Source organism: Gekko japonicus, unplaced genomic scaffold, assembly GCF_001447785.1.
Source record: "Gekko japonicus isolate JY-2015 unplaced genomic scaffold, Gekko_japonicus_V1.1 scaffold320, whole genome shotgun sequence".
Lineage (NCBI taxonomy): Eukaryota > Metazoa > Chordata > Lepidosauria > Squamata > Gekkonidae > Gekko > Gekko japonicus.
The window spans coordinates 872711-896766 of record NW_015168660.1 but is presented as its reverse complement, the minus strand read 5'-3'; the positions used below and the strand labels follow the sequence as shown (position 1 = coordinate 896766).

The following is a 24056-nucleotide window of genomic DNA, read 5'->3' as shown; positions in this document are numbered from 1 at the left end:
GGTCTGCCACGGACTTCGAGCTGGTGTAAGGGCCCAGCTCTAATTGGGAAGATTCAGAGGCTTGTTTCAGTGCTTCTTTTCCACGGTTTAGCCTCATTGAGCATTTCAGCTCATGCTGCTCACCAACCAGTAGACATGGTCGGTCAACAGGGACCAAGGCAGGAGCGGCAGAGGTTTCAGCCAGTTGACACTGATGATTTCCCCACAGTGAACATGAAGGGGTGCATCTTAAGGGGGGAAAGACACCATTCGTTCCACTCAATGCTTCCCACTTTTAAGAAATGCAAAGCTGAAATTAACAGTATGAGGGTTAGCTAAAACCTCTGGACAGGCATTCATTTATCTGTTTTGCGGATCCCTTACTAACAAAGCACAGTTCTTATGTTTCTGTGTTCTGCTCATTCCATTTCCCCTGGGATATCAGAGGCACATGAAGCTGCCTTATACTGACCCTTGGTCCATCCAGGTCAGTATCGTCCACTCAGACTGGCAGCAGCTCTCCAGGGTCTCAGGCAGAGGTCCTTCACATCAACAACTCCCTGGTCTTTTTAACTGGAGGTGCCGTGGATTAGGGTTGCCAGGTCCAATCATCACACTGGCGGGGAGGGATTGCGGAGGGCGTTCCGGGAGTGGGTGGGGACATCGTGTGGTGTGCGTACGTCACCCGGAAGTGACACAGGCATGCTGGTGACGAGACTCTGGTTTTGGGGCAAACCTCTATGGTAAAAGCACCCTCAAACCATAGAGATCAAAAAATAGAGTGTCACCCCCAGTGTTCCCTCTAAGCTGAGTTAGTGTGAGCTAGCTCACAGTTTTTTAGCCTCCAGCTCACACATTTCTGCCTTAGCTCAGGAAGAATGTCTCCGGAGCAGACTCATTTATGCAGTAGCCAAATTGCTCGCTCACGACTTTAATGCCAGTCGCTCACAAAGTTGAATTTTTGCTCACAAGACTCCAAAGCTTAGAGGGAGCATTGGTCACCCCCCAACGTCACTGACGTGCCTATATCACTTCCGGGTGACGTCAGTGCATTGTGCGTGATGTCACTGTTGGGGTGGGAAGAATTTCCTCCTGCTGGTCAGCTGGCTGCCGGGGGATCCCCCCAAAAAGCGGGGGATCCCCCACCCCCACCTGGGGAATGGTAACCCTACCGTGGACTGAACCTGGGACCTTCTGCACGCCAAGCGGATGATCTACCACTGAGCCCTGGCCCCTCCTCCACAGTGTTTGATAGCCCTCACTTGCTCCTGACCCTACTAAAAAGCCATGGCAGGAAGAGAGCTCAAGATCATTGCTGAATTGCGCACTCCAGCTTTCAATCTTCACCTTTCAAAACTGAAAATTGACCACCCCCTTAAAAACAGGTGTAGTGCTGAGCTGCAAGTTGACTCTTAAAATGTACAACACTGTGCGGTGTAGTGGTCAGAGTGTCAAACAAGGATCTGTGAGACCCAGGTTCGAACAGCCACTCAGTCATGGAAACTTGTTGGGTGACCTCACCCTTGCTCAGCCAAACTACCTCACAGGGCTGTTGTGAGAATAAAACAGAGAAGATAATGTTGTTATAAAGTTGCATTAAATCTCCATTTGGGAGAAAAATTGAGTATAAATGAAGTAAATAAACAGAGTCATCTGGCACTGAACTGTGTCTGGCATTTTCCTTTCCCCACCTCCAAAAAAACAGGTCAAGTTGGTATTCTGCCTTGAAGCACAGAATTGTGCCCCCCCGAGCACATTTAGTAAGTTTCATTCTACTTTCTCATTGTTCAGTGGAGACCACAAGCTTGGTAGGTGGTTGCTTATGGTTTTTCAGTTAAACTGTCTAGCAAAATTTTACAGGCTTACTTTACTTTTGTTATCGTTTCTATTAGAAATGACTGTCCTATATCAGACTGTGCTAGAACACAAAAGGCCTTTTAAAAAAAAGGCAGCCGTTGAAAACAAATGAGGTTCAACAAAATCACAAACTCCTGAAAAGGAAAGCGGCACATCTCACGCAAACGCAAGAAGCTGCCTTTTACTGAGTCAGGCTATTAGCCTAACAAGATTAGTATTGTCTACTCTGTTTGGCAGCGGCTTTCCAATGTCTCAAACAGATGTCTTTTGCCTAATGCCCAATCCTTTAATGGGAAACGGTGGGATACCAAAGGTGGAACCTTAGTGAGCCAAGGCCCCTTTATCTATCTCTGATTTATACATTCAGAGAAATACAGAGCTCTTCAATTTTAGCACACACACACACTCTACAGGGATATGTCAAGACATGTCGAACTGTCAACATCCAAGCACAATACTGAAAATACCAAATAAATTTTGTGCATGTCCAAAAACCTCACATACTGAACGCTAACGGCTAAAAGCAATGCATTCATTTCCATATGTTAAAAAAGCCCAGAAAACAGAAGCCTATTTTCAAAGAGGTCACAATATCTATTCAAGAGTGTTAGCATTCACGCACAAATGTAAGCACCTGAGAAGCTTTGGGCTTTCGTTCTAACATTTATAAATGTACAAATGACAAGCATGAAATCTTTCCAGCCACTGTAGCTCACCTGACATGGTATTCTGTTGCTGGCCTAAGGTCTTTCAGTTTATATTCCAATTCTTCTCCACTGAAAAAAACAAATGGTACAAAAAAAATATCAATGTAAATACTCAAGAGGTATTTGTACTCCCTGCATCTAGAGTCATCAAGGAAAACAAAAACTGGCTCATAAGCCACAAAAGTACCTTCAAGGCCTATAAAAGGTAACAAAACAACACAGAATTTTTGAGAAGATTTTTTTAATGATCCTGAATGCTTGTAGTTTCAGGTGGGTAGCCACGGCAGTCTGTAATAGCCCCACAAACTTGGGAGTCCAGTAGTAGTACCTTAAAGACGAACAAGATTTCCCAGGGTATAACCTTTCGTGTCAAAACTCACTGAGGTTATACTCCGGAAAAGTTTGTTGGCCTTTACAGTGATACTGGACTCAAATCCTGAATGCTTGTAGTAGGCCTTAGAAAAGAAAATGACTGTAAACTGTCTAATCAATGTGCTGATTTAGAAATGACACGTCATACCCGGTCCTCCAAACTAATGGGGAGGAAGGAGTGGGGAGCGAGCCTATGGCAGATTAACTACTGGCTAGATGGTGGCGACAGAAAGTACCATCAAGTCATAGCCAATTTATAGTGACCCTGTAGGGTTTTCAAGACAAGAGACATTCAGAGGTTGCTTGCCATTACCTGCCTATGTGTAGTGACTGTGGACTTCCCTGCTGGTTTCCCATCCAAATACTAACCAGGGCCAACCTGCTTAGCTTCTGAGAACTGATGAGACTGGGCTATCCTGGGACATCCAGGTTAGGGCAGATTAGGAAAATGCTGTCAAGTCTTTCCTCTCTTACCCCCTCTGTCCCAGGAGCAAGAGCAAAGAGCTCTTCCCTAAAGAACCACTGAGTTATATACCCCCCATGCCAGTCACCATCAGCTGTGGCCATCAGCCAATCACGAGCGGCAGGGGTGTGTGTGCCAATTTTTGGTTGCCATAGCTGCCACTTCAGGTGTGGGGATTGGCTAAGAAGTTAGAGGCCCTGCCTGCAGTCAGGTGATCCAACTTCCAGCTTTCTCCATTGTGTACGTGACATGGCCCATGTAGGCCATACAAGCGGAGCCTTCAAGTCTGGCTCTCAACAGAGAGATGTTAAGGAATGTGGGTATCTGGCATGATTATATGGCATGGCTATTTGGTGGCTCAGCCATTTGGTCAAGTGACAGAAATCACACTAGGCCATCTGGCCTGCAACAGGAAAAGACACACAGAATGACAGAATGTCATAACAGGAAGAAGGCATGAGAATTTAGAAATAATATTTCTATACACCCTCCCAAAGCAAACTATGGTTTGCACAAACTATAGTTCTCATGCCAACCATAATGTCCTTGTTTTCTGGGACAGAATCATGGGCTAACCCCACCCCCAATCATGTTACGCTTCAGTTAAGAGAACATAAGAGAAGCCAATGTTGGATCAGGCCAATAGCCCATCCAGTCCAACACTCTGTCACACAGTGGCCAAAAATACCAGGTGCCATCAGGAGGTCCAGCAGTGGGGCCAGGACACTAGAAGCCCTCCCACTGTTGCCCCCCCAAGCACCAAGAATACAGAGCATCACTTGCCCCAGAGTCACTATCTATGTTGTTGCTGTTCAGTCACACAGTCGAGTCTGACTCTTCGCGACCCCATGGACCAGATCACGCTAGGCCTTCCTGTCTTCCGCCATCCTCTGAAGTTTGCTCAATTTCATGTTTGTTGCATCTATGACACTGTCTAACCATCTCATCCTTTGGCATCCCCGTCTTCTTTGACCTTCAATCTTTCCCAGCATCAGGGTCTTCTCCAGTGAGCACCAAACCCTATCTATACCTTGTGGCTAATAGCCACTGATGGACCTCTGCTCCATATGCTTATCTTTTTTTAATGCTGTAAACAACCACACTGCTCACTGATAATTGGTGCTCATTAAAAGATTTTTAAGGACCATTTTAAATGTCATTTTCTTCTAACATGGTGATTTATACTTTGGGTTACGTAAGCAGTAAAATGTTTGCACGGATGGTAGTGAAAATGAACCAAAACATATCACACATATGGAAGCTGGGTTTGGGTTCTGATTGCCATTAAGGGGTTAGGACAGATGGGTTCCTCCCATCTCACCCACACTTTGCTGAAAACGTTTTGTAAACCAAGAGCTAAAGAGTGTATTTGGACATCACAACCTCCCCCCTTGATAAGAAAGGGCCAAGGAAGTCCTAGGGCTTGCTCACAGAGCATGAACAAAGTTGCAATTCCAAAACTGGGGGAAATGAGAAGCTGATGTTTATTCTGTTGCTGCAAACCAGGATTCTAGAACACAACCTAACAATGGCGTCAAACCCTGGTTTTGTAGGCAACAGAACAAGCTGCAGTTTGACATTTTGACAAACTGCAAGAAACAACACATGTTTTTCCAACTTCTATACTCTATGCAAGGAGAATAGAGAGATGGAAGAGGAGTGGAAGAATAAGGACCCCACTCCATGGAGCAGTCCCAAATTTTCCTTGGCAGAGAGCAAGAAATAAATGGCTGCACAGACTAGTTCATGTTTCTCTCTGGCAGCAACTGCTCTGGCCTGCCATTGGGAGGAGCAGGAGAAAGAAAACACAGCTGTTTTCAAAAAGAGAGGAAAGGGAACACTGAGGAGGCTGTAGGTATGAACTTCTTTTGGTTTTGCCTTTCTCCCACTTGCACATTACGTGACAATTCTGGCATGAAACCATCCCAGAATGTGTGAGATACCCCAACTTTCCCCCAAGCTTTCATAAGGGACATTGCTGCGGGAAAGAGATGTGCTTTGAATACTGTGTACAGACTGCACTCACTGACGTGTTTGTATAGTCAATTCGTTTTGCCAAGCCACTGCACGTTGAAGTGGTTGTGTGAAGATTGTTCCCAAAACCACACACAATGGATACAACGCAGCAGGTTTATGCACACCCACAGTACCATCCGACTTAACCTGCCCGTAAAGAGAAAGCAACCAATCCTAATCAGCTTCACCAGCTATTACAATTAGGTGACATCCAGCTGACGGAAGTACTTCCAGGTACAAAAGGAAAGCTCACAGATTTCTAGGCTAAATGGCCCTTTTTAAAAAAACAAGATGTGCGGACTATAGGGTTGCCAAGTGGATTTTCGCCGGGAGTGGGGGGCTCCCGGCCGGTGTCTGTTGTGCGCGAAGCGCACGCACCCTGCATGCACGTCACCCGGAAGTGCCCCCAGCGTGCCCAGCGTGGTCGCGTCACTTGCAGGTGACGCGCACGTCGGGGAGGAGTTCCCCCCGGGGCCCGATGCGGTGGGGAACGGGCCTCTGGGGCGGGGGTTTTCCCGCCCCCTGGGGGGACTTGGGAAGCCTACTGGACTACACAGTAGTCAAGCTGGCATATCATCAGCATTCCACTCTGGAAGTCATTGGGGTATGTCTATAAATGCTTTGGAGGCAGCTTTTCCAGCCGGTGAGCATGATGGGGGGAAAAACTAGTGGGTAACAGGAGAGAAAAAGAGGAGGAAATGGCAAAATGGCAGCAACCAAATTAAAATTAAATTAATTAAATTAAACTTTGAGTGTAAAAGGAACATGGCATTCAATTGCGCGGGGGGGGGGGGAGAGCAAGAGCAGCAAAGCCTAAAGACACCCCTCAGATCAGGGGTGTTAAGCCTACAGCCTGTGGGCTGGAACCAGCCTGCCCAGGCCTTTAATCCGGCTCTGGAGTGGGCTCTCTTCTCCCCCCCCCCCCATCCTCGCTGTTCTGAGCTTGAGCTGCCTTGGAGTATAGAGAGCAGAGGGCGGGGCTGCCTCTGAGAGCAGGAAGCGGAGGGCGGGGCTGCCAAACTTCCCAGCCACCAGTCCAGCCTTTGTAGTCCTTGTCACGGGTAGGAGCTGGGGGGTCCTTCTGCTGTGATCCTTGTGTTTCTTTTTTTATTTAAAAAAATTGCTTTGCAAAATCCCATTATTCCCCCACCTTTCCAATTTAGGCAGGCATATTTTAAGGGTGTTTTTTTGGGGGGAGGGTTTTGGGACCAGCCAGGGTTAAAATATAGAGCTCTGCAAACTCAAGGGACTCCAGTTTTGCAGAGAAATATTAGTGTTAAAACACAGCCTTCCTAATGTGGGGCTCCAATGGAATGATAGCAGAACAGGTGCTGAAGAGGACCACCCTGTAAAAAAAAGCCCTAAGACCTTGATGAGCCACTGACACTCTGAATAGACCTGGGTGTGTGTGTGTGAGAGAGAGAAGCGTGCAACACTCAAGCCATTTCATGTTTTTCCCCTGGGTCCTAGGCAACGTTCCCTCTAAGCTGTGGAGTCTTGTGAGCCAAAAATTCTACTTTGTGAGCCACTGGCATTAAAGTTGTGAGCGAGCCAATTTGGCTACTGCATAAGTCAGTTTGCCTTGGAGTCATCCTTCCTGAGCTATGACAAAAATCTGTGAGCTGGAGGCTAAAAAACTGTGAGCTAGCTCACACTAACTCAGCTTAGAGGGAACATTGGTCCTAGGCTCAGACCATTTATATTTGTTGTTTATATTTTTAAGGGTGTGGGGGGGAGGTTTGGGACCGACCACAGGTAGGCGGGGTATCAATAGGAAAATAAATAAATTAAAAAAACATAAGAGTTCAACGAACACAAGAAACTTCAGTTTTGCAGAGAAATATTAGTTTTAACCCACACATCCTCCTAATGTGAGACTCCAATGGCACAGTTGCTATAATATCTTTAATTGTGTTTGTCTGTGTCATTTATAAAATTTACATCTCCGCTACCTGGCATTACACTTTATGACACGCTTGGCTTGGCCCAACAAAGTCCCATAACAAATGAGTCCTACGCCCTTGCCTTAGATGCTAAACAAGCACCAAAATCACAGCATACGACCACACCTACCTGTAAATTATTTTGTACTTTCCGTCTCTCCCTTTGTCTGATAAGGCCACTTCGTAAGTACAGGTGTAAGGCAAACCATTGCTGTGTCTGTCTCCGTTTAAAAGGCCAGCTGGAGGAGACCACGATAGCAAAACCGTCCTTGCTTGTATATTTGATACCTTCAGGGAAGAAAGCAAACGAGGCATTAGAATAAATTCTGAGAAGCATATTGGAATATATATCGATGCACATACATGCACACCATGTCTGCCCCTCCCGACATATCACTTAAAGACAAAAATCTGTCTAGGCAAAAAAAAAATTAAGTTGCCAATGGTACACCTAAACTACCTGAGACAAAGTGATACAGTCGTAACAGGGTTATGCCACATGTGCAGTCTGCCCCCACTGAGATGCAGAGCTAGAGTTTGGACACTATCAGAACCCTGAGTTTGAAGTGAGGCAGAAGCTGTTTCCAGAGCAAACTCCGGGCCTGCTGAATTCCAGTGGGTTTCAGATGGTTATCTGCAGAGGTCATTTCGGGGGGGATCGCGGGGGATCGCAGTTCCCCCGGGTGAGGTACGGGGGCGGGGCACATGACGAAGCCCCGCCCCCTGCTTCCGGCCGCCCTGCTTCCGGCCCTCATTCAGCCAGGAGGAGGCAGGAGAAGAGGGAGGGTAAGTTGCTTCCTCCCTGCCTCTCCCCACCCCTGCCTGCCTGGAGTCAGGGAGGGCCTTTGCGGGGCTTCCTTGCACTCCCGCCGGCCTTGCAGGTCCACTGCAAGGCCGGCAGCAGCGTCCGGGACCGTTGGGGGCGGGGTGTGTGGCCTTATGACACACTTCTGGTGATGTCAGGGGGTGTGGCCTCATGACACACTTCCGGTGATGTCAGGGGGTGTGGCATATGCTAATGAGTTATGCTAATGAGTTCCCCTAGCTCTTTTTCTACGAAACGACCCCTGGTTACCTGGAAACAGCATGCAAAACGGACAGTGCGTGGTCACAGGACCTTGTCCCTCCCACCCCCACCCACGGGCTATACTACTCCTTCCTTGTGTGTGTGGAAGTGTCCAGTCCAATGTGGAAACACCATAACACACACTAATTCCACACCAGAAGCCTTGGAACATGCAAGGTAAGGCCTGGTAAGATAATAAGATGCTGCATAGGACATCACCTGCCTTATACTTGGAGGTCTGAAGAAGAAGAAGAAGAGATTGGATTTATACCCCACCCTTCACTCGGAGTCTCAGAGCAGCTTACAATCTCCTTTCCCTTCCCTTCCTCTCACCACACCCCCAGTGAGGCAGGTGGGGCTGAGAGAGCTCTTTGGAGAACTGCTCTTGAGAGGACAGCTCTGAGAGAACTTGTGACTGACCCAAGGTCACACCAGCAGCTGCATGCGGAGGAGTGGGGAATCAAACCTGGTCCTCCCAGATTAGATTCCGCGCTCTTAACCACTACACCAAGCTACAGCTTGGCGGTAGGGCATCTACCTTGCATGCAGATGTTCCCAGATTCAGTTCCCAGCACCTGCATTGAAAAGGATCAGGCCACAGATGATGTGAAAGACCTCAACCTGAGACCCTGGAGAGCAGCTGTCTTTGATGGACCAGGGGTCTGACTCAATACAAGGCGGCTTCATGTGTTCAAGTGGGTGGTGGCAAACCCAAAATCTCACTGTGTTTCAAGCATCTCAGCAAGAAATAAAGAACCAATGATGCTAGACTTCTCTGCATGTGCCTGAAGCGGATTGTCACTTCCGTTCCGGATCACACAATCCATTCTGGAGACAGAGCAGATTAGAACGGGACCATTCAGCCCCCCCACAAACACTTTCTGGAGCAGAACAAAGCCCACCTTGAGCTGCTCTAAGTCTGTGATGCTAAGATAGCAAGCAAATGAGTTTATGTGCCAGGCTCAGACTCTGGTACCTTCCCACCACGGAAATGACTGCAGCAGTGAAGGAACTAATGTTGATCTCTGCTTTCAAGAAGTCAACAGCATTTGGAAAGTGTTCCCGGCAAATGCTGTTAATCTTAGTCTGGTACCAAAACATCTGTAACATCTCAAAAATATTTTCAGAAATTAAATCTTAACAAGATCCAATCTTTTTGTGTGTTTTTTTTTTAAAAAAACCGAGGAGGATTTTTTGTGTAGCATTAACATTTTTCTGAGCTTGCGTAAAGACGAACTGCTTCAGACACCTGGACTGATTAAAAGTGACATCCAATTAAGCCAGACATCTGTAGCAAAAGCTTAGTGCCTCAGATCAGACAGTGCAATTAAAATGCCCCAGGTACCCTAATGGAATGAGACGATAGCTAAGAATAAAGATATTTACAACTCTTTTTTTAAAAACCCACTGCCTCTTGATATCAATTAGAAAATTTTATAGGTCAAAGAGAAATGAGGAACAGACACATCCAAATTGGATTTCGGGTGTGTGTGTGTGATGCACCAGCGTAACTAACTAAAAGAAATGGGTAGTTGTTCTTTCTCTCTCTCTCTCTCTCTCTCTCTCTCTCTCTCTCTCTCTCTCTCTCTCTCTCTCTCTCTCCAATTCTTTTATTATGGACACATGCTTGTATAATTGTTCTGCATAAATTCAGACAGGGACTTGGAACCTCATGTACAGTATGCAGCCAATGTTCTATTGGAATCGTTTCTTTCCTTTATGATCACTACGGAGGACACACGTATCCATGTAGCACATATGGCATATGAAGGAAAAAAACAACCCTCAAAACAAAACAAAAAACCCATCCTGTCCTCCTATGAACTTTAATGATCTGTAAAATCTCAAAATTAAAGGGATAGATATTCCCACAGCCCCCACAGATGAAAATCTTGGGCACGGGTTCAACACGGAGAACAACAACAGGACTTTTTTAAACATCTAGGAGAGAGCAGGCCGTACTGCTCACGCTGCAAAGAGGATGGAACTCCCATTTCCAGCTGGAGGAAGGTGAGAAGGTAGGAGTAGGAGGCTGACGTACCTAGCACTGTTCTGCAGAGCAACGGCTGAAAGCCATGGGCTGTTTTATTAAGAGCACTTGAGACTTAGCGGCGAAGAGGTCCAGTCAGGCTGTGAGCCAAGAAATCATTGCTTCAGACCTCGCATGAACCTTCGGCCAGGGGTCTTCACTCTATAGGATGAATCCTTAAAGTGGATCCCAAAACCTCACCTGCTGCAGTGTGAAAGAACTCACAGTGCCCCCCCCAGCTGTTTCTTTAAAGGTGTCAAAGTCATCATCAGTGATACCAAATCAGCGGTGTGGGACTCCATCTGTGCTGTTCTCCTCTTGTTTAATGTGTACATTAGACTTCTGAGTAAGATTGTCTGGAGCTTTGGGGAAGGATGCCATCAATACACTGATGGCACCAAGCTGTTTATTTTGTTGACTAAACTACTAGAAGATGCAGTTCTTTGTTCTTGGGCAAGCAAATGAGTTTATGTGCCAAGCTGGAAATGATGGTGGTAAGGCTGATGTTCTGGAGGGCTCTGTGCTGCCAGCCCTCTGCCCCAATGTTCCTTTCATGTGTTCTGTTACAGGATTCCGAAGAGTATTAGTGTCAGCATCCAGTAGAAATTCCACTCCTTTCCACTGAATGCTTCAGTCCTTTTGGGTTCCATTTTTTTCATTAAACGATCTTTTATTTTATTCCTATGTAATATTTCCCTTTTATCTAGTATATCTAGCATGGATGATTTTCTGGCAATGACATCTTCTGTCTGGCTGGTGTTCACCATGGAAAGGGCCTCTTCAGTGGTAGCTCCCAGATTATGGAATCAACTTCCTGTCGGGTTTGGAGATTCAGGATCTTGGCACGTTCAAGCACGCTTTAGCAATGTGCTGGTTCAAGACCATGAGGTTTATAGATAGTGCTGATTGCGTTTTGCTGTTTGCTGTATGAGTTTGCTCCTTGTCCTCTCAATCAGTTGGTTCAGTGGCAGAGCATCTGCTTGATATGCAGAGGGTCCCAGGTTCAATCCCTAGTATTTCCAGTTAAAAGGATCAGGTAGGAGGTGATGTGAAAGACCTCAACCTGAGACCCTGGAGAGCCACTGCCAGTCTGAGTAGACAATGTTGACCCTGATGGGCCAATCAGTACGATTCAGTATAAGGCAGTTTCATGTGTTCATGTGTTCTATTGTACAAAAGTTTTAGTTTTGTTCTCCATCCTGAAAACTGTTTTTATCTAAAAACAGACTATCAATCTTCTATCTGTACAAAAGTGGTAACTTTCATAATACTTTTTGTTCATGGCTCTCTGATTTGGTGTGTGCATGTATAAACGTTAGACAGCGGTGTGCAATATACAGCTACTACTGGCAGGAATCCCAAGTAGCCATATGTGCTGAACACATGTGCTGAAGTCACAAGTTAAGCATGTGGGTCATCTCCGACGAATGCATATTAAACTTTTATACCAGACTGCCCTGTTACATAATCGCCGCATACCACACACATGGAAAGGCAAAGCTACAAGTAGTATGTGAGGAATGCTGGCTGGAGAGTTTTACATGTTTGCAGGGGTTATTTCTATACTCCGGCTAACTGTAAAGACAAGTGACTAACAGTCTGGATCCCACAAACTTCAGCAGCAGCAATCAGATGCTCAAGACGAGGAGCCACAGTGGCATCATAGCTCTTGCTGCAACAGGAACCGACCGAGACGGACAGCAGATACACCCAAATCTCAGCCTGGAGGGTGTGCTGCTTTCCTGCTCAAGATCCCAGTGGTTAAATGGTCAGAACTGGACTCAAGAAGTAGGACAACCTGTTATCCCAGCATGCAGAAGGTGCTTTAGTGACCAGAAAAGGGCAGGAGGCTATCTCTGCTTACACAGGTATGGACGATCCAGAGGCTTCACGTAGCAGCCAACAATGACAGGTTGCACATCTACCAGTACAAAATCTAAAGCATGTCCCTCTCTTTCATGGGAAAAAATTATATAGTGTATTATGTCAAGTTGCACTGTTGTGCAAAACACCCTCCCCCCATCACTTTTGAATCACATACCTGCGGTTTCTCAATCCCGGAAAGAATGTCTTGAACCCTTTTTGTTTCCGTGTCACATTCTGTGCAAAAAGAGGAGAGATGCAAATGTTAACATCATACAGTGGAAAGAGAGTCAGCTAAATTCACAATTCACCCAAGCTGGAATTCACACAGTCTGAGCCACTCTATGTGTGTTACACACCATTTCCTAACCTTGGTGAAAGGATGAAGACCAGACTGCAAATTTAGAGGCTATCCAACCCCTTGCAGCACAAACATCCCACGTAGTTCACAGCTTACACATATGCTGACCTCACTCTTAATTAGAGTTTGTGGTGAATTAGAGTTTGAAACCAGCTTCAACTAGATTTGACATCAAGGTTTTAGAGCAAATTAGCATTAATTGCTACATCCAAATTAAGGCTCGTGCCAACTGGACAAAGAAAAACCCCACACCAAATAGTGGATGGTTTAATCACATACGGCACATGGCACTAATGTCAAAATGGAGGCATTATTAAAGATCTATAAGGAAAAACTGGCAGAACTCAGAAAATAATGTATTGAACCATGGCCATTATTTATCACCTTTTGGAATGATAACATTAGTGATAAAATTTTGTCTTTTGCATTTCATGAATTACTATGATCAGGGATCTATGCATGTTGATTGAATTATTTACCTGTTATATATTTATACTCAGCTTATTTCATTGAATGTTTTTGAATATAAGTCATACAGTTAACCGTATGCAAGATATGTAGATTGATTTGTTTATATTTCACTTGTTTCACTGATAACCAAGATATGTAATCGTATTTGAACAATAATACTAATATATATATATTTAAAAATAGTGCTTGAGCCGTGTGTCTTTTGAGAGTCTATGGGGGTAAAACATCTGAATGCTGCTCTATATTACTGCATTCCTCCACACAGCAATCGAGCATGCTAGGAAGGCCAGCCTATATGCTGAGAAAACTTTTCTCTGAGGAATATTTTTATTTTATGGATTTTTGATCATGCGATCTCCCTGGGCAGTCTGAAGTGGTAACGATCCAATACAGGTTTACTGTCTCAGTGAGAATCGTGCCCAAGTGCAGAGAGGCAAAAACAATTGCTGGGGGAGACAGCGATTCCATACTGACCTCTCCCTAAATCTAAGCTGTGCTCACATGTCTGATGTAGAGACAGCTGAAGCCACCATTGTGTGTGGTTGGGGGGGGGGGGCTCTTCCATATGTGGATGGCTTGGCTACTGTGTCCAAGAGACAAGTTCCAGGTTCTTTGCAAATTCAAGGATTTCAGTGACCATTTTTCACTGGTTTGCTTGGCCACCACAGTTCTAAAACAAGGTCTTGCAAACCACCTTATTGACCTTTTGACTCTACACATATTTTTAGGTGACCATTCTTCAGAGGCCTGCATTTGGGAAAACATCCTGGAGTGCCGAACTGACAGAAGGGATTATTGATACTTCATTCGCAGCCTATGAATATTTCTGCAAACACGACACCACCACGCTCCTCAGGCAGCAATCTAATCAGACATTTCTGCTTTTGTGACAAACCACAGCATGTCTGGACATCTGAACCAGACAGCAAACCTGAAGTGGCAACCACAGCTCACCCCAAGTTCACCAGTTTGAAGCAACTATGGTTCCCCCACAAAGTTGAAAACATCGACTTATCTGATGGTGTACCAGGAGCGGAGGGGTGGGATCCGGCACAAAATCTCCACTTGCACTCAAGCTCTTAGAAATGGAAACGTAAGAAAAAGACTGCGGTAGTCACTGTATTCCCACTTGCATCTCTGCAAGTTCTTCATGCGACCAGTTTCGGGGCCCTCTCATATACAGAGGCAACAAAGCCAGGCCTTGCACAAAACACTGTTATAGTGGAATGGCATTAAGTTCGTTTTGTTCCACTTGAGCACTGCTGGATTCAAGCCAAGGCAAGGCTGGACAAGCTCAAGGACCTCCAAGCCAAACTGTATCTCATTCCAAGTGCCTTCTGATGGAAGAGCATGAGAACCTTTGCCCTTCGCTAGACAGCCACACACAAAGCACCACCACCCATGTCGGGGAAGGAGCCATCTGCCCCTTCCTGGCCACTGCTAGTAAATTGCCCCATGTGACACAAGAGTACATAAAAACAAAGTTACAGTCGGTTTATTTAGTCTGCTAAATAATTTCTGTTGCTGCATTACAGACCGGGAAGGCTCTAAAATAAAAGAGACACTCAACAATGTCACAAAAAACATAAATGCTTTTAGCCCACCTGCTGTGCACATTTACACACTTTAATCTATCAAATAACGATTTTGGGTTGGAGGAAGCTATTCACTTCTGGCTAAGGCTTTTCTCCACTAGAGTAAGTTTTAATGAAAAAGGAGCCATTGGATACAGCTTAATGGAAGGGACCCTGCCCAGCGAACCAGATCCAAAACACTCTGCAAACAGAGCTTTGTGTGAGCAGGAGGCTCAGTGACTTAAGTGATTTAAGTGTCAGCAGCAGCTCTCCATAATATATTCTCACTGTATGGTCAAAGCATCCAATCAAATTGGGATGCCCCTATTTGTTGAGAGATCTCCACAGCACTGGATCACTGTAGCATTGGGTTAGGCTTGCCCGGGGGGAACCCCACCCCGACGTGCACGTCACCCGGAAGTGACACGACCACACCGGGCACACTGGGGGCGGAGCCACGGTCATCCGAGGGAAAGCTCTATGGTTTTCCCTTGGATGGTCGTGGCCCCGCCCCCAGCGTGCCCGGCGCCATCACGTCACTTCCGGGTGACGTGCGCGCGCGCACTCCAGCTGCCAGCCGGGAGTCCCCTGCTGCGGCTCAAAAACCACTTGGCAACCCTACATTGGGTTGATATTCCTAATACTTTATACTAGGATTCCTCTGGCAATCAAGGAAGGAAGACTAGGATGTGGGACGGACAGCTGAGTTCAGATCCTGACTTTGAGATGAAGTTTGCTGGGTAACCCTGGGTCAGTTACTCTCTCTTAGCCTTACCAACCTTATACGGTTGTTGCATGGATAAAATGGAGGAGGGGAAGTCAGCGTAAAGCATCCTGAGCTCCTTGAAGTAAAGGTGGGACAAGAATATGCCAAATAAAAAAGAAAAGCTTAATTCATACATGCACGTTCGTCACACCCTGACTGCAAATTTGACTAGAGACTTGAATCTGCAAACAGCCATAGCAGATCAAAGGCCACGGAGCTCACACATCACCTTTCATAACTTTCTGCACAATGTTTTTCAGCGGAAACGGTCTGTATGCTTAGCTGCTAGTTATCAAGTGATGAATATGAATCAGTTCCAGAGGACACTGGCCCAATCCACCCAAAGCCTAGTTGTCACAAGCAGCTTATGTCACAAGCAGCTTATGTCACAAGCAGCTTATGCGGTGGTGTCATGATCTGGGCTGTGCCACCAGAGGCCTACTAGGCCCAGGGAGCCTGGCTAGCAGTAGTGGAGGCTGGGCCTACAAACCCCAGAAGGCCTTGGGAAGTTTTGGTGCCGATTTAGACCAATAGGGAAGAAGAGGGCTGGGGAATAAAAGAACTGGTGCAAGAGGGAAAGCTGTTCATCCCAGGGAACAGGGCCAGAACAGAGGCTGCTGTGGGGAAGAAACCCTCATCCTGAGGGAAGGGTGAGTAGTCTAAGGCCACCTGAGATAGTGAGCTAGGGACAGTATATATTTAGACGTGTTAGGGCATTTGATTTATTTTCACCCACTTACTGTTATTATTCCTGCACCTTGTTTGACTGACCTCCTGTAAAAATGAACCTTTTCTTCGTTTTTCACTCTGCCTGGTCCCCACGCCTATTATTCGACCAAAAGGGAGGTCTGAAGGTCTTGGGAGGGTGCTCTGGACCTTCTCAAGGGATCCTAAATCCAGAGTGGTGGCAGCGTCAGGCGACACCCCACCTGAGCCATGACAGGTGGTAAACCAATAACTTGGTCACCACAGTTCAGGCAAGGCTCACATGAAGGGATGCTCCCCCCCCCCCGGAGGAAGAAACCACATGACTACACATAGTCTGCAGTCACACACATTAAATAATCCAATTTCAATTCACTTTCAATGCACTGTTCAACTGGATTTTGTCAGTTCACACAGTAAAATCCAGTGGGAAAGTGCACTGAAAGTGTGTGTGACCGCAGCCATATTGTTGTCATAGAGAAGACCTTTCTTGGTCAACTTGACTTTTCTACGTGGAGGGAATATTTTTAGATAGAGGAGGGTTCGTTCTGTGAATCCCCAACAACAGTTGTACAAGTTTGCTCTTTGAGAGAACCGGCATCAAGTCACTGGAAGGCACAAGATGTGCGACCAACTCCTTTTGCAAGTTCAGAAAAGGGACAGGCAAGCAGATAAAAGGACCAAAGCTTCAGAGTTTACTACAGTGCATGTCCACACTCACACAAAAAAACCAGGAAGAGAATCACATGAATACATTCTAACCTTTAAAAACTACTGACCAGGGGAAATTATTCATACTTGTTTACTTGGTACTTGTTTTAATGGCCTGTTCTTTTTGTCCTGATAACTTATATTAATTATAAGCCATCTCAAGTAGGACCCTAATGAGGAGGCACGGGAGTCTCTTAAAATAAATAAGACCTAGACTTCCCTAGGACTAAACCGAGCAATCCACTACTCATACACTCCCTTGCTAGACAGATGCTTTTAAGGGGGGAGAAGAAGGGGAAGTGGTTACACAGATCGCGGGTGGCCCAAAGGAGGGATGGAGACTGGATTCCAAAGGAATGAATTCACACAAGATAAGACGCAGTTGAAGCACAGCTTGCGCTTTGTTGAAAAAGTCACATGACTGACTTTTGGACAGGATCATGCCAAGAGGCTGGACAATTACTGTGAGTGTACTTACAAACCAACAGTTTTTGGCCAGCAGCCAAACTGCCTCTTGTAAGGGTCAGAGCCATGGGTGAAAAGAAAAAAACGCATTTGGAAGCACATCTTTAGAAGCAGACACATAGCTTTTAACCATACACCAGAACTGCTGCAAACTTCTGGGGGGAGGAGATAACTGAATTTTCTGAAAAGCAACTTTTACACTTACAACCGAAAAGGTTTACTATTTCTGAGACCATTTGTTCTTCATGCCCTCACAAAAACTTGCCACCTAAAAACAATTTCTGCATCTACTCTGTACAGAGGAAGGACTCATTCAGAGGCACAATGGGTACCCTCCTGCAAGGGTGGTTAATTCCGGAATATGTCTATATCAGGAACAACTAAATGGCCCAGCACTATCCATTGTAAAGTGGTGGCACATGATTATCTGCTTTTAACACAGTCTGACAGAAGGAGATAGGATCTACATCATTCAGAGATTTTCTGCCCAGGGCATATAGTTTCGGAATTATTGCAATTAATTATCCTCTTCATGGCCAAGCAGGAATAAGAAGGCAAGCCTTAATTAAGAAGACCCTGAAGGCCACTGGTGACTGCAGTCAAAGAATGGGCCCTTGTGAAAAACAAACAATCTGAAAAACAAACAAGATGACTGACTACTGAAACACTGGGCACATAAAAGGAGGATACGGATTAATATTTGGTGTGAGCAAAATCCTTGGAGTCCATCAGAGCTCTGCTAGGAATGATTGACTTAAGGGGCCCTCCTATAGCTCCAATGAAGGATAATGACATAGGAAGCAAAAATATCTTGATCCTGTAATTCCTGGCACTTGGATGCTTGCCTGCTTTCTAGATTGCTGGAATGTAAAAGGAGTTACCATCCTTGCTTAGGCATATATTAGAGAGACACAGAAAGACTGGCTGAAGGATGACAGAAGACCAACAAAGTTTTTTTCTGGGCATAAGCTTTCTACTTCTTCAGATACATTGAAATGGAAGTCATAAATTTTTATATACAGGTAGCAGGTAAGAAGGATGTTGCCCGGAAGGATCCATTGGAGTCAAGATGCATAAGTAACTGAGCAGTAAATATAGCTGAGACTGGATGAAGGTGATTGGTAAGACCTGTGAGTAGCAGCAAATGAGCATGCAGTGTAATAAAGGAGTTTACAAACAGATGTGTGAACTAAATGATGTTATAGCATGTGTAGTGAGATAAGAAACCAATGTCTCTGTTAAGCCCTTAGGATTTCATTGTCCTGAGTGTGGTAATAACTTATAACTCAGCAATCGTCCATTCTAGTTTGTTTCTGAAGTTCCTTTGTAGTAAAACAGCTACTTTGAGGTCCCCCATTGAACGTCCTGGAAGGTTGAAGTATTCTCCTATAGGTTTCTCAGTTTTGTGATTCTCGATGCCAGATTTGTGTCCATTTATCCTTTGGTGTAGGGTTTGCCCTATGTAGAGAACTGAAGGGCATTGTTGGCTTTTAATGGTATATAGTTTTAGAAGATGAGCAAGTGAATGAGCCTGAGATGGCGTAGCTGATGTTAGGTCCAGTGATTGTGTTGTCTTGGTGAATGTCACAGCAAAGTTGGCATCTGGGATTATTGTAAGCTCTGGTATCAGTGTCCATGTTCAAATTAGATTTTGTATTATTGGGGGTGAGGAGTTGTTTAAGATTGGGGGGCAAGAAAGGGGTGACTGATTATGCTTACCATGTTGGGTTCAGAGATTTCACTACAATGGTCAGTCAACTGCTGTTTTCTTTGGATGGTAGGAAACACAGGGTGATTTTCAGAAAGGTGCCAAAGGCTCCAGGCGGTTTTTGGAGCCTGAATTTAACAGGTCATCTGTCAAATCCTATCTACCTGAAGACTGAGGCAACCAACAGCCAGGCTGAGCAGCTACAATGGAAAGGCAGCACAGAGATTTTATAAATAAATAAATATAGGCATCCAGCGCTACATAAATCTCTGGTTCTGGGATTACTTTGTAGTCAATAGAGATGTAAAATTTCCAGAAATCTTGAAGGCTTGGGAGAGGAAAACCCTTTTTTCCCCTTCCTGTTTTTTCTTTAGGAAAAAACAGACATTTGGGGGGAAATTGTAATATGTGCAGTATTTATCAAAACTAAACTTCTTGTATTGATTTAACAACATAAACTGCATCATTTATAACTTAGGTCAGGCGTACAAAATGTACTATAGCATATTTATGGAGTTTAGAAGTATCTGTATCTTCTTTTTCTATCAGAAAAATTGCAAGTTTAGCAAATACTGAAAAGGAGTTGCAAACTGCTACACTCTATGCCACCATAGCACATGGATCTTAATTTTTTACCATCTGACAGGAAAGAAAATTACAATTCAAAGGTGGAAAACAATTTCTGTAGTAAACAGAACGAAGTGCATTATTTGGACAGAAATTCTATTATAGTCACAAAATGTAGAACTACCAACATGTTTCACCATTATGCTAAACTTTAATAATGTACTATCATTAAACACATTACAGCTGCAAAACTTAGTTAAACAAAATTTATTGTAAACGTTATACACGTCTACACTGTTTTCCCCCAGTGTTTCCCAAAATTTTCCAATTTTTTCATTGGAAAATTCGAGAAAGTCCTTAGCCTTATTCATGCAGTACATTTAGAAGTACATTTAGAATGAGTGAAATGCTTTTAAGACAAGGTTTTTCTCAGTCGAAAAGACAAGCATTTTGCAGTGTTCCCCAAGGTTTTTTTATTTTTCTGCCAGAAAAACTGGAAGAGTCCTCAGACCTTTTCAAGCTATACGTTTTGAGTGTGAAAAACCCTGCCACTGAAAAGTTCCGTATCACCAGCTTTTAAATAGTTTGCTTCTGTTTTATGGATAGTTTTATGCCGCTTATGTCTAATGTTTTTTTTTTTTTTTAATTGTAAGGCTCCTCAAACGGGACTCTGGGTCTGGAATTACTTTGTAGTCAATAGAGATGTAAAATTTCCCGAAATTCTGAAGGCTTGGGAGGGGACTCTGCAGGACTCAGCAGAAACAGCATAAAATCTTCTAAAGAAACAATCTGAGCAGTGCCAGCACTCACAAAATGACACTAGGTCCCAGACTCATGTTTTCTTATGTATTTGTTAAAAAAAAAAAAAAAACCCGACTCAAAATGCACAGCATTCAAATTCCTAGCTGTTGATCCTAGCTCAGTCTCAGAACTGGGAAATGCATCACTTTGCATCTGTGCATAACTAAATGAATTAATGTATGCAAATGAGCAGCAGCCACAAGAAGCATTCTGCAAGAATTATCCATGCTGAAGGATAATTCACCGAACTGCCGCTTGCTGGTGGCACTCAGACAACACATTTCCTTCCTTCCCAGATTTCAGACACCAAAGTGCTATGAACGTAGGAAGTACCGTCAAGAAGAAGAAGAGGAGGAGGAGGAGGAGGAGGAGGAGGAGATTGGATTTATACCCTGCCCTTCACTACCAAAGGTGTCTCAGAGCGGTTTACAAACTCCTTTCCCTTCCCCTCCCCACAACAGACACCCTCTGACGCAGGGGTCATTTCGTAGAAAAAGAGCTAGGGGGACTCATTAGCATAACTCATTAGCATATGCCACACCCCCTGACATCACCGGAAGTGTGTCCTCCCCACAGCCGGCGGCGACCTCCAGCGGGCACCAGCAGGGAGCTCCAGGCCCCGCCCTCCCGCACCTCACCCAGGGGGATGGCGTCCCCCCGCGTCCCCCCCCCAAATGACCCCTGCTCTGACGTAGGTCAAGTCACAGCTGCCTTATGGTAACCCCAAAGGGTTTTCAAGGCAAGAGATGAACAGGGATGGTTTGTTACTACCAGTGGTCTCCCATCCAGGTACTAACCAGGGCCGACCCTGCTTAGCTTATGAGATCTGCCAAGGTCAGGCTAGCCTGGACCATCCAGATTAGGGCAATATCATATAGCATAGATTAAAAGTTTAGAAAGCTTGCAGGTGCTTTAAGAAGCTTCATGCATTCACTCCCATCCTGCATCCCAGTGGCAACCAGAAGCCACTGCTGCACTGGCTAGATCAGGTCAACCCCACCCTCCACTACCTCTGCTTGCCCAGAAACAAGACTTGGGAAGTCCTTCCATCTGCAAGGAGGTGACCTCCTCTGCAGGTCGGAGCTGGCCCTGACCTCCCCAGCCACATTATCTTGGGTGCAGTTTCAGAACTACACAAATCCAGACCAGGATGACTTGAGGTGAGGATCGAGAACATCACTGGCCTCCTGATAGCTTCCTTTTGTTGGTGGTGAAAACGCAGTTGGGAGCAAATCCCATCTTTGTCTAAGTAGGGAAGGCTCCACTTTGTGGGACAAACAACCAGCATGGCCAGGTATGTCCTTGACACCACATATCCAGAGGAGGATTCTTCCCTTACGCCTTTCATTGGCGGATGTCTGGTTTGCTGATCACCCCTTGGTGACAGGAGCAAGTAGGAGTTTGATGTCCAGATCATGTGAGAACTGGAACAACCTGAAGTAATACGTTTTGCTCTACCCTGTTTCAGTCCTCTTGGAGATGCTTCAAGAACTAGACAATGTAATCTATTTTGTAAATCTGCTGCTCTCAATTCTTCTGTGTTTTTGTGTAGCGACTTACTACTATTAAATTAACTAAAACTGCTGTTTTACACACTACCTCTGTGGATTTTGTGATGGATTTTACTTGTAAACTGTAATCTCAGTTCAAGAACAGGATATAAATATAGCATAATTAAGTAACAACTGACGCAGTACAACAAAGGCTGAAACAAAGGTGTACAAAAACATCTGTGTCCTTTTATCTAATGTGAGCAATTGAAAATCATGAAGGAATAGCAACACACAGGGAAACTGAATGAAGTTGGACGAGACAGATGGATTTTCCATGGAAAAATCACCACTTGGGGCCAGGAAAACCAAACTGAAAATGGAATTCCGCCTGTGGTTTCACACATGCCTACTAGACATTCAATGCTCTCATTCTTCGCCACGAAAAAAGTAAATCCAGGCCATGTAATTTGAGTTCACAAAGTACCATGCTGGACCAGTAACAGAGAGTCCCCTAGCATCCACGTATAAATTTCTGTATAAATTTATCGCTCCAATTGCAAGGATCTGATATTTTTTGAAGCAAAGCTGAGCAGATCATGAATTGCTTGGTTTGATTCTGCATCTACAGACAGAGAAATGTATTGGACCCCTTCCCCCTTGCTTCACCATGCTGCGGCAAAATTCTTCATAGTTATTACATCACCTTAGCTGCCACAAGATAAACCTGAAACATTCTAGGCCTTAAATCTTTAACCATGTGGACTGGATTTTCTCTCCTTAGAGCGTTGGGCACCAAGGACTCTGCTCACCCTCCATAATGAGATCAGATGAAAATAAACCCTAAAAGCTCAGTCAAAGTTTCATTTTAGAGTGGTGTTGTATGAACGTCAGATCAGGATCAGGGGGCCCAGGTTCGAAACCGCACTCTGAAGTGGAAGCTTGGCTAAGTGACCTTGGGCCAGTCGCACACTCTCAGCCCAACCTGTGATGATAAAATGGAGAAGTGGAGAAGGCTGTAAGCCACTTTGGGTCCCCATGGGGAAGAAATGTCGGGTACAAATGACATAAATAACATTTCCCTCACAGGGCCTGTAAAACGGAGCTGTTCCGCCAGGCTTTCGCGGCTGAGGCGGCGGACATCTCTGGCCTCCCCCTACTGAAATCTCTGGCTTCTGATCAGCCTAAATTGAGCACCGCTAACGAGGCTTTACCGCTGATTGCTGTTTTTATCCTTGTTTTAAAACGTTCTTTTTAATTATTAATCTTACATGTTATTGTTGTCACGATTTCATGTGACCTTGTTACCTTGGCCTGAGTCCGTTCGCGGGGAGGGTGGGATAGAAATCGAATAAAATCAAATAAATAAATATCTTTGTTTAAAAAAACAACCACAGCTTTGTACAGTAACTAACCCTTACTTTGACCCCTTTTTAACTCAGCAATAACTGGTGCTCTCCACTCCAGTCACACAATAAGTATTGTAAGGTACAGGAAGTATAAAATAAATATGGCGGCTATTTTAGAGGTGAAAGGGAAGGGGGACGCAGAAGGTCAGACATATTACCCAGCAGGGGATTAATACATATAACTGCTTTATATACACACGAATACCATTGGACATCTATGTCTAAGAGAGAGAATGTACTATGAGGTAAAACTGGCAGCTAGTAGACATGCAAGCAGAAGACCAGGAGTCTGGTAGTGAAAAAGATTCCCCCCCCCCCTTGCCAATCTTAGAGAATGTAGAAGCTCTGAGGGTTTCATGTCAGCCAGGGTCATAGGATTTGCCCATCCAGTATGGCCTGACTCTAGGAAGACACAGGGCTCTTCGGCAAGCCCCCCTCCTTGAACTGGCAGATACCCCGCCACTTCAGCAAGCACAGAAAGGAGGAAAGCGTCTAAGCGGTGCAAATAGCTTCTAGTTTAACAACATGTACGTCGAAATTCTCCTTTAGAATCCCCCTCCCAACCGCCTGCTGGATGATAAACACCTGAAGAGCCACTATTATTCTTCTTCTGCTTTTCGGAGGGGCCTATCACTAATGCCTTAAGTAGAATCCAAGGGCACTATACCTCCTCCTCTCTCTCTTTGCATACACACTGGGTGGATCACCAAAATAGCAAGGCGATATCATTCAG

The 24056-nt window shown here is 45.0% G+C and overlaps 1 protein-coding gene across 1 annotated transcript in view; it reads right to left on the bottom strand.

Annotated features, from left to right (window-relative positions):
* The window catches only part of FNDC3B (fibronectin type III domain containing 3B), a 308226-nt gene that overhangs the window by 102222 nt on the left and 181948 nt on the right, over positions 1–24056 (bottom strand). Inside the window, exons 7-9 of the mRNA XM_015415259.1 lie at positions 12474–12532; positions 7468–7625; positions 2553–2612 (exon numbers count right to left, since the gene is read on the bottom strand). Of these exons, the coding sequence (XP_015270745.1) occupies positions 2553–2612; positions 7468–7625; positions 12474–12532 (277 nt within the window). The remainder of the gene's footprint in view (positions 1–2552; positions 2613–7467; positions 7626–12473; positions 12533–24056) is intronic.